At 44.5% G+C, this 16053-nt stretch overlaps 1 protein-coding gene across 1 annotated transcript in view; it reads left to right on the top strand.

The window, feature by feature from the left end:
• Positions 1–16053, top strand: part of LOC135511141 (sodium/calcium exchanger 1-like) — a 279482-nt gene that overhangs the window by 168580 nt on the left and 94849 nt on the right. The window contains exon 3 of the mRNA XM_064932715.1: positions 2846–2949. Coding sequence (XP_064788787.1) covers positions 2846–2949 — 104 coding nt within the window. The remainder of the gene's footprint in view (positions 1–2845; positions 2950–16053) is intronic.

Below are 16053 nucleotides of genomic sequence, written 5' to 3'. Positions count from 1 at the left end.
ATAAACTAACAGCTGTGAAGACATTGTAATTTAAAGACTAAATCACAGCCTCTCTCTCACTACATGCTATGCTGCCTCTCTCATGGGGCATTTCGTACAGCTGGTTCTATACCCTGACTACTGATATGTACAGCAATGATCACTCTTCTCTGAGTGGAGACGTGGGAAATGATTGTAATGCCTGTGAAACTGTGAGGGTGAGGGAAGAGCCATTTTCTGAAGATCTCCCCTGCCAGGCGCTTTGTGATTCCAGGCTGACTGTACTGTAGTCCCAGTGAGGGACCAATCAAACTGTAAGGACATCTGTGATTTGATTTGCCTCTGATTCTCAAAGCCTTCCCAACATGAACAGAGGGCACATACACACAGCCAGCGTGATTTCACAGATTTTATGATGTTTATAAGGCACAGGGTCAACATGAATTATTATTTCACTGTGTGGATTCTGTGGACCAGCTTATCGTATACATAGTTCCTGTCTGCCTCAGGGTACATGTAATTAGTTCTACAGTATATCACCACTGGTCACTCCTGGACCAATAGCAAGAGATTGGGCCCTGGTTCCAAATCTGTAACCAATAGCTACTGCCCTTCCTGATAACAGCCTATTGACTCTGTCGAAGACCGCTGCCAAAACCAACACTGGGACTTACTCAAGCCTTTGATTAATCAAGAAAGAGGTCAACAGTTTGATTCTGTCACATTGGATTCATTGTGAAATGTAATCCGTTGTCTCCCTTTACAAGAGTTGGCAGTGGTGTCTTCTGTGGGTATTGTTAAGGAGAGGAAGTACTTCGATGTTTGAGGGGAGAGGGGGGGTCACTTAGTGTTGTTACAGATGCCATGGGATGGAGCTGAGATCGTTATGGGGCGAGGGAGGTTATTGGGAGGTGTTAAGGATATGTTTTGGATTAGTTTGATTGGTTATAGAGCAGAAGGGAGTATCTGGATGTCTGGATGTTGAGGAAAATGTCCAGCAAGGAGAGGTTTATTAGAGGAACAGGAGAATTCAGGGCCTTGCAGAAGGAAACGGAGTGAGGGATTTTATGCCATTGTAGCTGGAGAGGAGGTAGGAGGAGGTCAGAGGGAGGTAGGAGGAGGTCAGAGGGAGGGAGCAGGGGGTCAGAAGGGAGGGATGAGGGGGTCAGAGGGAAGAGAGGAGATGGTCAGATGGGAAGGAGGAGGGGGTCAGAAGGGAGGGAGGAGATGGTCAGAGGGAGGGAGCAGAGGGTCTGAGGGGAAGGAGGAGGGGGCCAGAAGGGAGGGAGGGAGGAGGGGGTCAGATGGGTAGTAAGAAATACAGACACAAATTTAAATGGTTGTCCTTCAGCATTTCAGCCTCAACGTTAATATGCAACACCCAGAATCACACACTCCCACACACCCATTGAATAATAAACAGTACTTTACATGTTAAGGTATGCTGCATTTAAAGCGGGTGAATGTAGTGCTATGGTGGTCAGGGCTGTTTTCTCAGTAAACAACACCAAGTCAGTACACACCCAGCCTATACAGACAACACTACAGGGCTGTTTTCTCAGTAAACAACACCGAGTCAGTACACACCAAGCCTATACAGACAACACTACAGTGAGTGGGAGTCATGTGACTAAATCTTTCAGCATGGTTTCAATTTGTAAGTCGCTCTGGATAAGAGCGTCTGCTAAGTGACTTAAATGTAATGTAAATGTTTTTGGATGTTAACAAAACATACACTGCAAAAAGTCTCTTTAAAAGACTGGGTGACTTGGGGGGCGTTTGCACCAAGCCAACAGTTGGTGTAACTGTAGTGTTTGGGTCTCTGTTTTTGCAGGTAAATGTATGGTATTTGCTTTTAGATCAGTGAGTGGTGTGGTGGTGATGTGTTAGAATAGCTATGGATGCTGCATTGGGTCAGTCAGAGTCCAGCTCAGCACTTCTAGGATCAGTCTGTTTGTCTGTCAGACCCCTCTCAGGGCTGGACCACAGCTAGGACACCTCACCTAAACACTCAGATCTACTTAGAAATAGTCAGTACCTGATGCCCCACTTCAACAGATGTGTGTGTGTAGCAGGAATTTAAATATTCAATATCATCATAAAGTGTGATGAGAGATTAGGCACTATACATTATTGTGATGTTATTCCTTCGAGTGACATTTTTCCGTTCATTGATCAAAACATACAAAATCATCTCAGTTTTCTACTCATCTTCCTCTCCACCTGTTGTCTTTCAGATGTCAGCGTGGTTTGTCTGCCTGCTGCCTGCCTCTGTTCTGTTCTCTCTCCGTTTCCTTCTTTTATACTCCGACCTGTTGTTTCCTCACTGTCTCTTCCTTTTCTTCTCTTCTTCTCCTCCTTCAGCAAAATGATCAAGGTCAGAATCGTTGACGACGAGGAGTATGAGAAAAACAAGACCTTCTACTTGGAGATGGGAGAGCCTCGCCTGATGGAGACCAATGACAGTAAAGGTGGGGGAGATAGTCCTGGGGGGTACAGGTCAGACCCCTCTACCCTGACCTCTGACCCTGGGCCCGGCGTCCGCTGCACTGCGCTACACTGCATGTTCACACCAGCAGGGGGCACCAGGAGGAGGCTGCTGTGTAGAGTTCATGTCACCACAGGACAGAGTAGGACTAGCAGTTACACACACCAAGCAGCGGGCTCCTCTCCCACTCAGTGTGCCCTCAGCAGACGTGAACGTGCAGCAGCTCACCTCGTGTCACCACCACCTCTCATTCCCACGACTGGTCAAGTGTGTGTGATTGTGTGATTGTGTGTGTGTGTCCTTGTGCCTGTGCTTATGTGTGTGTGTTTAACATACATGGTTCCAACTCCCCTACGTTGTTGTTTTGTGTCCCTGCAGGAAGACCATAGCCATTAAAATACTTGACCGTGAGGTGTATGATAAACACAGCTACTTCACCCTAGAGCTGCAGACGCCACAATGGAGAAGGAGAGGCCGGACAGGTGTGAGAGAGCTGACCAACTAAACACACTGGGGTTGGAGCTCACTTGGCTCCTCTCCTCTTGTCTTTTATCCCCTCCTCCTTTACTTTGTTACTTTCTCCCTCACTTTTCTGTTCTAATCTGTTCTCCTCCACCTCCAAAGTCTCTATTTGACTCAGTGTACACGCACCTTTCCTCCCTCGCTCTCTCCCTCCTGGATAACTGCGATTCTCACTTTGCTCAACTTCCTGTGTCCAATGGCCTTAACAATTCACGCCTACAAAGACAATGCTTGTCCAACTCTGTCCTGAAGAGTCCTAGTGCATTAGTGGACATATGCTTGTCTAAAATGTTGCATTCTGATGATAGGATATTTCTAGGATATCCTTCCCACCAAGTCTCTCTATCCCGTATTCATCACAAGGAAAGACAGAAGAAACAGTGGAGATATTAGATTGTTGTATCACCCACCACTCCTGGCCAAAAGTGTGTGTGTGTGTGTGTGTGTGTGTGTGTGTGTGTGTGTGTGTGTGTGTGTGTGTGTGTGTGTGTGTGTGTGTGTGTGTGTGTGTGTGTGTGTGTGTGTGTGCTCCACTCAGTTTGTCCTTAGTACCTCACAAAAACCCTCTTAGTTTCAATCTCAACTCTGAAACATTAATAACTGGTCCACCCCTAACTGTATCTCTGTCATTTATGGATGTGAAATGTTCCTAGTAATGTCACTCGCGATTTATCTATTAATAACGCCACAACCCGATAGAGATTTACGATACACTGATCAAAGAGTGAGGTTTAATAAAGTATAAATACAGGATGAAGATCAACCCCCCCCCCCCAATCCTCGAGATTCACGACAACCTGACAAGTCATAAAAGAAGATCAAAGTCTTGTTCAGTCTAACGATGCCAGATCCCTGAGAAAATACGAGTCCATGGAAGCAATTTAATCTCCGCTTTCTCTGGAGTGAAGCTTTAAAATACTTTATTTTACAACAGGAGGAATATGATTCAACCTGTTAGCACAAAAGCGCTGCCATAAACAGTGATGCTAAAGTATTTCCTGTGTGTTTTAGTGTCGTCGTCGTAGAAGCTGGTGACTGCTGGGAGTTTTATGATCAAGTCTATTGGTCCCTCTAATGTCCCTTCTGTCCTTCTGATTAAACCCACCAAGTTACCCTCTAATGTCCCTCTTTGTCCATCTGATTAAACCCACCAGGTTACCCTCTAATGTCCCTCTTTGTCCATCTGATTAAACCCACCAGGTTACCCTCTAATGTCCCTTCTGTCCATCTGATTAAACCCACCAGGTTACCTTCTAATGTCCCTTCTGTCCATCTGATTAAACCCACCAAGTTACCCTCTAATGTCCCTTCTGTCCATCTGATTAAACCCACCAAGTTACCCTCTAATGTCCCTTCTGTCCTTCTGATTAAACCCACAAGGTTACCCTCTAATGTCCCTCTTTGTCCATCTGAAACCCTTTAAGGATGCTGCGAATTTTCGCAGCTTTTTGTTAAAAATCGCGCAAAATGTCAACGTCCTGCAAGTCATGCCAGGAATATAGTATATGCATATGATTAGTATGTGTGGATAGAAAACACTCTGAAGTTTCTAAAACTGGTTAAATGATGTCTGTGACTATAACAGAACATGTGTCGGAGTCAAAATCCCAAGGAAACCTGTTCACAAAATCCACGAAAAAAATATCAATCCCCCAGTCTCTGTATTGTCTATGGCAAGGTAAAATAGATAGCGACCGGTTTACAGTTCCTACAGCTTCCACACAATGTTGCCAGTGTTGTGAATTGTATTGAAGTTAATCCTTGGTCAAATGAGTAATAGCCACATCCTGTCGTCGAGTCTCCCAGAGGAAGTTATGAAAGGGAGAAAATGGACGACGATTTCAAAACTTGCTGCTATTGAATACAGATCGCCCCGTGATCAATTTGATCATTTATTAACGTTTACTAATACCTAAAGTTGGATTACAAAAGTAGTTTGAAGTGTTTTGTCAAAGTTTATAGGCAACTTTTGTAATTTAAAAAAGTGACGTTGCGTTTTGAAACTGAGTTTTTCCTGGATCACACAGTCTTTATACATGGACATTTTGGGCATACATGGACCGATTTAATCGAAAAAAAGACCCAATTGTGATGTTTATGGGACATATAGGAGTGCCAACAAAGAAGCTCGTCAAAGGTAATGAATGTTTTATATTTTATTTCTGCGTTTTGGGTAGCGCCGGCTACGATCATTTTTTTGTTTATGTCCCCTTCGTGTGTTTCTGGGGGCTGCATGCTATCAGATAATAGCTTCTCATGCTTTCGCCGAAAAGCATTTTACAAATCTGACATGTTGGCTAGATTCACAACGAGTGTAGCTTTAATTGAGTACCCTGCATGTGTGTTTTAATGAAAGTTTGAGTTGTATGGAGTACTATTAGTTGGCGCTCTGGAATTTTGCTGATTTTGATGCCTGTACAGGTATCGCAGCCATAACAGGGTATTACCACCAGGTTACCCTCTAATGTCCCTTCTGTCCATCTGATTAAACCCACCAGGTTACCCTCTAATGTCCCTTCTGTCCATCTGATTAAACCCACCAGGTTACCCTCTAATGTCCCTTCTGTCCATCTGATTAAACCCAGCAGGTTACCCTCTAATGTCCCTTCTGTCCATCTGATTAAACCCACCAGGTTACCCTCTAATGTCCCTTCTGTCCATCTGATTAAACCCACCAGGTTACCCTCTAATTTCCCTTCTGTCCATCTGATTAAACTCACCAGGTTACCCTCTAATGTCCCTTCTGTCCATCTGATTAAACCCACCAGGTTACCCTCTAATGTCCCTTCTGTCCATCTGATTAAACCCACCAGGTTACCCTCTAATGTCCCTTCTGTCCTTCTGATTAAACCCACCAGGTTACTCTCTAATGTCCCTCTTTGTCCATCTGATTAAACCCACCAGGCTACCTAATGTCTCTTCTGTCCATCTGATTAAACCCACCAGGTTACCCTCTAATGTCCCTCTTTGTCCATCTGATTAAACCCACCAGGCTACCTAATGTCTCTTCTGTCCATCTGATTAAACCCACCAGGTTACTCTCTAATGTCCCTCTTTGTCCATCTGATTAAACCCACCAGGCTACCTAATGTCTCTTCTGTCCATCTGATTAAACCCACCAGGTTACTCTCTAATGTCCCTCTTTGTCCATCTGATTAAACCCACCAGGCTACCTAATGTCTCTTCTGTCCATCTGATTAAACCCACCAGGTTACTCTCTAATGTCCCTCTTTGTCCATCTGATTAAACCCACCAGGCTACCTAATGTCTCTTCTGTCCATCTGATTAAACCCACCAGGTTACTCTCTAATGTCCCTCTTTGTCCATCTGATTAAACCCACCAGGCTACCTAATGTCTCTTCTGTCCATCTGATTAAACCCACCAGGTTACTCTCTAATGTCCCTCTTTGTCCATCTGATTAAACCCACCAGGCTACCTAATGTCTCTTCTGTCCATCTGATTAAACCCACCAGGTTACTCTCTAATGTCCCTCTTTGTCCATCTGATTAAACCCACCAGGTTACCCTCTAATGTCCCTTCTGTCCTTCTGATTAAACCCACCAGGTTACTCTCTAATGTCCCTCTTTGTCCATCTGATTAAACCCACCAGGCTACCTAATGTCTCTTCTGTCCATCTGATTAAACCCACCAGGTTACTCTCTAATGTCCCTCTTTGTCCATCTGATTAAACCCACCAGGTTACCCTCTAATGTCCCTCTTTGTCCATCTGATTAAACCCACCAGGCTACCTAATGTCTCTTCCCACTTCCCAGCCTCCTCTGCTATGTGGTGATTATTGACCCTGGTTTCCCAGCCATGTCCTGTTATAGTCTGTTAACTAGGCAGCAGTATGAGGGATGGAGGGCCGAATGCAGGAGGGGAGGCGGGAGGGCTGTAACAGACCACAGTAATGGCCACATATTCTGTGGACTAGTTATTATATTAGAACGTTATCTTTTACAAGCGCGGAGTCTGTAACTACCGCTGAACCAGCTCAGTGCTGCTGGATCAATTCCTAATATAACAGTCAGCATGTTTGAGTTATGCTCCCCTGGAATGAGAAAAACTGCAAAAACAATCTGTTCTCATCCTAGCTGTATTGGAAGTGTGTGTGTGTGTGTGTGTGTGTGTGTGTGTGTGTGTGTGTGTGTGTGTGTGTGTGTGTGTGTGTGTGTGTGTGTGTGTGTGTGTGTGTGTGTGTGTGTGTGTGTGTGTGTTTAGTTATTATCATAATGTTTTATTATTGAACCTTTATTTAACTAGACAAGTCAGCTAAGAACAAATCTTTATTTACAATGACGGCCTCCCAAAAGGCCTCCTGTGGGGACGGGGGCTGAGGTTCAAAATGTAAACAGAGAGACACCACAACACTACATAAAGAGAGACCCAAGACGACAACATAGCAAGGCAGCAACACATGACAACACAGCATGGTATAAACACAACATGACAGCAACATGGTAGCAACACAACATGGTAGCAGCACAAAACATGGTACAAACATTATTGGGCACAGACAATAGCACAAAGGGCAAGAAGGTAAAGACAACAATACATCACACAAAGCAGACACAACTGTCAGTAAGAGTGTCCATGATTGAGTCTTTGAATGAAGAGATTGAGATAAAACCGAGCACTGAAGGTGATCCTTGGTAAAGATGACCACTCCTCCACCTTTGGAAGGTCTGTCTTGCCGAAAAAGGTTATAACCAGAAAGGTTAACATCAGTATTCAAAACACTCTTCCTTAACCACGTCTCAGTGATGACCAACACATCTGGATTGGAGCTGTGAACCCACACTTTCAAATGATCAATTTTAGGTAATAAGCTTCTAGTGTTAACGAGCAGAAAACCCAGGCTTTTACGAGAGTAGAAATCAGTGAAGCGGATATCAGAGCCAGGATATCAAAGTCAGGATTGGGGCCAGCAGCAGTAGCTGGGCCAGGATGTACATGCAAATTTCCAGATATGTCTGTGTCTTCTATGAGTGCATGTGAGTGTGAGTGTGTGTGTGTGTGTGTGTGTGTGTGTGTGTGTGTGTGTGTGTGTGTGTGTGTGTGTGTGTGTGTGTGTGTGTGTGTGTGTGTGTGTGTGTGTGTGTGTGTGTGTGTGTGTGTGTGTGTGTGTGTGTGTGTGTGTGTGTGTGTGTGTGTGTGTGTGTGTGTGTGTGTGTGTGTGTGTGTGTGTGTGTGTGTGTGTGTGTACTGACACAGTCCATGAATCCCCAGCAGGCCTCTGGAGGGAGCGATCAGAAATAATGGGTGATGACTGACTGAGCCCAACAAGCAAACAGTAATTACTGCTCTGCCTCCTCTTTAAACTGAGCCCCACCAACACCGTTAGTACAGCTAGCTCCGTTAGCATCATTAGCCTCCACTCATGTGAAGGGAGACTGAGGAGACACAGTGTTTTAAGATGAGTGGAGAGGTAAACAGCTGCAGTCCCTGAAGTAGCTCCACTTCCCCCTGACAAACACAGCTGCTAATTAATGTGAAACTCTGATTGCCTGAGAGGAAAACAAAACCAAAACAAGATTTAAGGCTGGCAATATGTTTGTTCACAATTAGCTCTCAATCTTCGTGCAGTATGGAGATAAGGTTTCATTTTATAGCCAGGATTTTTTTTATTTAATTTTTTTTTTTTTAACCCCTTTTCTCCCCAATTTCGTGGTATCTAATTGTTAGTAATTACTATCTTGTCTCATCACTACAACTCCCGTAAGGGCTCGGGAGAGACGAAGGTCGAGAGGCATGCGTCCTCCGAAACACGACCCAACCAAGCCGCACTGCTTCTTAACACAGTGTGCATCCAACCCGGAAGCCAGCCGCACCAATGTGTCGGAGGAAACACCATGCACCTGGCGACCTGGTTAGCGTGCGCTGCGCCCGGCCCACCACAGGAGTCACTAGTGCGCGATGAGACAAGGACATCCCTACCGGCCAAACCCTCACGACACTGGGCCAATTGTGCATCGCCCCACGGACTTACCAGGCGCGGCCAGAGCTCAAACCCAGAGTCTCTGGTGGCAAGAATAGTGCTGAGATGCAGTGCCCTCGACCACTGCGCCACCCGGGAGGCCTATAGCCAGGAATTTGGCTGCGCTTCATGTGAACTAAGTACAGTACTACTTCAAATATTTGCAATCAAAACTCTGCCAAAGAAAGTGAACTGGAGTTGGGTGAAACAATGTTTTTCCTGAAATGTAACTTACGTTTACTCAAACACAAACATGTCTGATATGATTTACCTTGTATACATACCGCACAATAGAAAGGCATTAAGACACAGACAGACAAGCAGTCAGGTAGTCAGGCACTCAGGCAGACATTCAAGCAGTCAGGCAGTCAGACAGACAGACAGTGGGGCCCTCCACTAGGGCCCTAGACCCCAGGCCCCACCATCTCCCAGTATTCCTTTCTCTCTGTCTCTCTGTCTGAGTGAGTGATCCGTGCTGACAACAGCCTGACCTGGGGTCTCAGAGCTGCATGTGACTGGGGTCTCAGAGCTGCATGTGACTGGGGTCTCAGAGCTGCATGTGACTGGGGTCTCAGAGCTGCATGTGACTGGGGTCTCAGAGCTGCATGTGACTGGGGTCTCAGAGCTGCATGTGACTGGGGTCTCAGAGCTGCATGTGACTGGGGTCTCAGAGCTGCATGTGACTGGGGTCTCAGAGCTGCATGTGACTGGGGTCTCAGAGCTGCATGTGACTGGGGTCTCCCTTCAGAGTAGAAGTTTGTGTGTGTTAAAGTAGTGGTGTTAAACGAGTGTCTGGATGGCTTGTGGCTAATGAATGCTGTAATTATCTTCTCCTAGTAACAGGTCTCTAGAAAAAGACAAGCGAACATCTGGCATCTATAAGAGCCACAATGACACTCTGGTATGAATCGCCTGTACTGAGCTAGTGAGACTTCAACTATGTGGGTTCATTAATTACACAAGACAATGTTGATGACATGTGTAATGTAAATATGCATTTAAATGTATGTGAGATTTGTAAATATGTGGGTAGAGCAGTAGACTAATTACAGCAGGCACAGAGCTGGGGCCGGACTCTTATGGAGAATATCTATTTTAAAAAGCTTACCGAATTACATAGCTCAGTCTATACAGAACCAAATGAGGAGTTCAAACATGCAAATCTGCACGTTTGAACTCCACATGTCTAGAGAAGTTGAAGAAGTATCGACCGAAACACAATGAACACACAGTTTTACACAACAGAGAAACACAATGAACACACAGTTTTACACAACAGAGAAACACAATGAACACACAGTTTTACACAACAGAGAAACACAATGAACACACAGTTTTACACAACAGAGGCAGAGAGAGAAAGAAGATAGGAGGAGGACCAATGAAAAACAGGCAGAGAGAGAAAGAAGATAGGAGGAGGACCAATGAAAAACAGGCAGAGAGAGAAAGACACAGGAGGCATAACCAAACCTCTCTCCCAGGATGTCCTATGGATGATTGAGAGCGACACTGATATAGAATACACAGCGTTCCTCCATCCCTCCCCAGAACATCCTGCCAGGGTCAGTCAGATGTATTCTGCAGGGTTACGGTGCGGTAGCCACCACTCTGAGGAAGGGGATGGATAACAAGGTTACTGAGGCAGTAGTAATTACACCTGAGACTCACCTCTCCTTTAATTGAGTTCATCAAGTCACTCGTTAGACACAGTTAACCGCAGCCTCTCATGGTAGGTGAGGCTTACATGCTGATCAGCTGGCATGATTTGGACCCGGAGTTTTGTAGCATTTTCAGCCCTGTCAGTCAGTAGTAGGCTATGATGAGCTGCATAAGACATATTGAAAGCATATTTATTTATCCAGGTTGTCGCTGTAAAATTTAGAATATAAGTGTTCATGTGGTACATAGTCAAGGCAAGCCAATACAGTACAAACATGCTGAGTTACCGAGCCATACTAAAGCACCCTGAGTAATGGAAAAAGCAGCTCCAATATCCTCCTCCACAGTCTGTGATCCTGATTTGGCCCCTTTACCTCCACCCTCCTCTTGTTGCGCCAGTGTGACTGGGTTTGAATGGTGGGGTGACGGAGGGGAACGAATGGTGTTGGATCTGACGCTAAATCCACAATGCACTGCTCTGCTGTGAACTGTGAACTGTTCCCCTCACACCAAATCAGATCACTGCACCGGGCTGTGTGACAGTGGTGGCTCTACATTACCACCACACGCCCCATAGAGTGAGATTGAAATAGAGAGAGACAGAGATGGAAAGAGTGAGAGAGATGGAAAGAGAGAGAGAGAGAGAGAGAGCGAGAGATGGAGAGAGAGAGAGAGAGAGAGAGAGATGGAAAAAGAGAAAGCGAGAGAGATGGAAAGAGGGAGTAAGAGAGAGAGACCGTAGAGCCAATAGAACCCTGTGTGGTTCGTATTAGATAAATGCAGGAGATGTTCCAGTAGTCATACCCAGTCTCCAAGACATTCTCTGGTTTTATCATCATCCTTTTGGATTTGAATTCACACGGTTTAATAGGACTCACAAGTCACAGTAGTCCTATAGCTTCTCACTACATAGTCATGTCAGCTGACAGTGATATCATCATGGGTTTATGTGTTCAGAGGGGTGAAAACTAGGTCATGGTATGACATGACATCTTCCTCTCACAACTTGACACGTTTTATAATATAGTGAGAGAACATCCTTCCAGCCTCATGTAGAATGTTGTAGAACACTGTACATGAATACAACAATGGCTTGTTGGCTCTGAAGAACGTCCACAGAAAATGCTGTTTGATCTTGATTCTGTAAGCTTGAGGTGGCGGTTTTGTGTCCGACCTCTCCCCTCCCTCCACTCTTAGAGGGCGGCAGGTAGCCTAGCAGTTAGCACGTTTGGCCAGTAACAGAAAGGTTGCTGTTTGACTACCCAGGTCGACAAGATTAAAAATCGCTCGATGTGCCCTTGAGCAAGGCACTTAACCCTAATATGCTCCAGGGGTGGTGTATTACTGTGACTGACCCTGTAAAACAACACATTTTACTGCACCTGTCCAGTGTGAACGACAATAGAAGACCTTTTTATGTTTTAGCTATACACTGTGAACAGCCGATCGCAGCAGCATAACATTATTGTGTTACTGTGCTCACCCAGCTGCACAGGCACTCTGGTTGGTACAGTAATGTTGTAGATAATGACCTGGACTCCAGTAAGAATCCCTCCACCAACTACACCTCTGACAAACCTAATGGGCCAAACCCAGCTTGATATCCCTCCACAAAAAACACACACAACACCCCCACATGATAATAACACAGGGGAAAATGCCTCAGCAAACAGGCCTAACATCTCATTATTTAACCACACTTGACAAGATCTGAAATCAAGTCATAATGATCTTCCCTCTCTTGTGTAACTCTGGAGCGATACTACAAGGTCTGGACTGACTGTATAGCTTAATGATGGATGTACTGTACACTCACCCAACATGGATACTACGAGGTCTGGGCTGACTGTATAGCTTAATGATGGATGTACTGTACACTCACCCAACATGGATACTACAAGGTCTGGACTGACTGTATAGCTTATTGATGGATGTACTCTACACTCACCCAACATAGATACTACGAGGTCTGGACTGACTGTATAGCTTATTGATGGATGTACTGTACACTCACCCAACATGGATACTACAAGGTCTGGACTGACTGTATAGCTTAATGACGGATGTACTGTACACTCACCCAACATGGATACTACAAGGTCTGGACTGACTGTATAGCTTAATGATGGATGTACTGTACACTCACCCAACATAGATACTACGAGGTCTGGACTGACTGTATAGCTTAATGATGGATGTACTGTACACTCACCCAACATAGATACTACGAGGTCTGGACTGACTGTATAGCTTAATGATGGATGTACTGTACACTCACCCAACATGGATACTACAAGGTCTGGACTGACTGTATAGCTTAATGACGGATGTACTGTACACTCACCCAACATGGATACTACAAGGTCTGGACTGACTGTATAGCTTAATGATGGATGTACTGTACACTCACCCAACATGGATACTACAAGGTCTGGACTGACTGTATAGCTTATTGATGGATGTACTGTACACTCACCCAACATGGATACTACAAGGTCTGGACTGACTGTATAGCTTATTGATGGATGTACTGTACACTCACCCAACATGGATACTACAAGGTCTGGACTGACTGTATAGCTTATTGATGGATGTACTGTACACTCACCCAACATAGATACTACAAGGTCTGGACTGACTGTATAGCTTAATGATGGATGTACTGTACACTCACCCAACATGGATACTACAAGGTCTGGACTGACTGTATAGCTTAATGACGGATGTACTGTACACTCACCCAACATGGCTTTTTGCTCTTTTAGTCTTGTTATTAATTGTCATATTTGTTTCAGTTACACCCAAATGCATTCCCCTGAATTTGAAGGCACTTTTTAAAGGATTTGAAGGGCCTTTTTAAAAGATTTGAAGGGCCTTTTTAAATGATTTGAAGGCCCTTTTTAAAGGATTTGAAGGGTCCTTTTTAAAAGATTTGAAGGGCCTTTTTAAATGATTTGAAGGCCCTTTTTAAAGGATTTGAAGGGTCCTTTTTAAATTATTTTATTGATTAGCTTAGTGTTAATTTTAATTGTTTATTTCACTTTTGTATATTATCTACCTCACTTGAAACACATGTTTCCAATGCCAATAAAGCCCCTTGAATTGAATTGAATTGAATTGAGAGAGATGGAAAGACAGAGGGAGAGATAAAGAGAGAGAGATGGAAAACCAGAGGGAGAGATAGAGAGAGAGAGATGGAAAAACAGAGGGAGGGAGAGAGAGAGAGTGATGGAAAGACAGAGAGAGAGAGAGAGGGAGAGAGAGAGGGAGAGAGAGAGATGGAAAAACAGAGAGAGAGAGATGGAAAGACAGAGGGAGAGAGAGATGGAAAGACAGAGCGAGAGAGAGAGAGAGTTATGGAAAGACAGAGGGAGATACAGAGAGAGAGAGAGAGAAAGAGAGAGAGAGAGAGATAAAGAGAGAGAGAGATGGAAAGGCAGAGGGAGGGAGAGAGAGAGAGATGGAAAGGCAGAGGGAGAGATAGAGAGAGATGGAAAGACAGAGAGAGAGAGATGGAAAGACAGATATATATATATATATATATATATATATATATATATATATATATATATATATAGAGAGAGAGAGAGAGAGAGAGAGAGAGAGAGCGTGAGAGAGAGTGATGGAAAGAGAGAGAGAGATAGATGGAAAGACAGAGAGAGAGAGAGATGGAAAGACAGAGGGAGAGATAGAAAGGGAAAGACAGAGGGAGAGATAGAGAGGGAGAGAGAGATGGAAAGACAGAGAGAGATAAAGAGAGAGAGAGATGGAAAGACAGAGAGAGAGAGAGATGGAGAGATAGAGAGAGATGGAAAGACAGAGACAGAGAGAGAGAGAGAGATGGAAAGACAGAGGGAGAGAGAGAGAGAAAGATTGAAAGACAGAGACAGAGAGAGAGAGAGCGAGAGAGATGGAAAGACAGAGAGAGAGAGAGATGGAAAGACAGAGAGAGAGATGGAAAGACAGAGAGAGAGAGAGAGAGAGATGGAAAGACAGAGAGAGAGAGATGGAAAGACAGAGAGAGAGAGATGGAAAGACAGAGGGAAATAAAGAGAGAGAGAGACGGAATGACAGGGGGAGAGATAGAGAGAGAGATGGAAATACAGAGGGAGAGATAGAGAGAGAGAGATGGAAAGGCAAAGGGAGAGATAGAGAGAGACAGAGAGAGATGGAAAGGGAGAGAGAGTGATGGAAAGACAGAGGGAGAGAGAGAGAGATGGAAAGACAGAGGGAGAGATAGAGAGAGACAGAGAGAGATGGAAAGGAGAGAGAGAGAGAGAGAGAGAGAGAGAGAGAGAGAGATGGAAAGACAGAGGGAGAGAGAGAGAGATGGAAAGACAGAGGGAGATAAAGAGAGAGAGAGATGGAATGACAGCGGGAGAGATAGAGAGAGAGATGGAAATACAGAGGGAGAGATAGAGAGAGAGAGATGGAAAGACTGAGAGAGAGAGAAAGAGAGAGATAGAGAGAGAGATGGAAAGACAGAGAGAGAGCGATGGAGAGATAGAGAGAGATGGAAAGACAGAGAGAGAGAGAGAGATGGAGAGATAGAGAGAGATGGAAAGACAGAGACAGAGAGAGAGAGAGAGAGAGAGAGATGGAAAGACAGAGAGAGAGAGATGCTTATCTATGCTTATTTATTTTATCTTGTGTCCTTTACCATTTGCACATTGTAAAAACACTGTATATATATATAATATGACATTTGTAATGTCTTTATTGTTTTGAAACTTCTGTATGTGTGATGTCTACTGTTAATTTTTATTGTTTATTTCACTTTATATATTATATACCTTACTTGCTTTGGCAATGTTAACACATGTTTCCCATGCCAATAAAGCCCCTTGAATTGAATTGAATTGAATTGAGAGACAGAGAGAGAGAGATGGAAAGAGAGAGAGAGAGATGGAAAGACAGAGAGAGAGAGGGAGAGAGAGAGAGATGGAAAGACAGAGAGAGAGATGGAAAGACAGAGGGAGAGATAGAGAGGGAGAGAGAGAGAGAGATGGAAAGACATAGGGAGAGATAGAGAGAGAGAGATGGAAAGACAGAGAGAGAGATGGAAAGACAGAGAGAGAGAGAGAGATGGACAGACAGAGAAAGAGAGGGAGATGGAAAGACAGAGAGAGAGAGAGAGAGAGAGATGGAAAGACAGAGAGAGAGAGAGAGAGAGAGAGAGAGAGAGAGAGAGAGAGAGAGAGAGATGGAAAGACAGAGGGAGAGGGAGAGAGCGAGAGAGAGAGATGGAAAGACAGAGAGAGAGATGGAAAGACAGAGAGAGTGAGAGAGAGAGAGAGAGAGAGAGAGAGAAAGACAGACAGAGAGAGAGAGAGAAAGACAGAGAGAGAGAGAGGGTTTGAGTTTGGGTTTTAAATACTCTTTATTGGATATGAGGGCCCACCACACAATAAATACACAAAACCACAG

The sequence above is a fragment of the Oncorhynchus masou genome, chromosome 23, assembly GCF_036934945.1.
Source record: "Oncorhynchus masou masou isolate Uvic2021 chromosome 23, UVic_Omas_1.1, whole genome shotgun sequence".
NCBI classification, from domain to species: Eukaryota; Metazoa; Chordata; class Actinopteri; order Salmoniformes; family Salmonidae; genus Oncorhynchus; species Oncorhynchus masou.
This window is presented reverse-complemented; position numbering and strand designations above follow the sequence as displayed.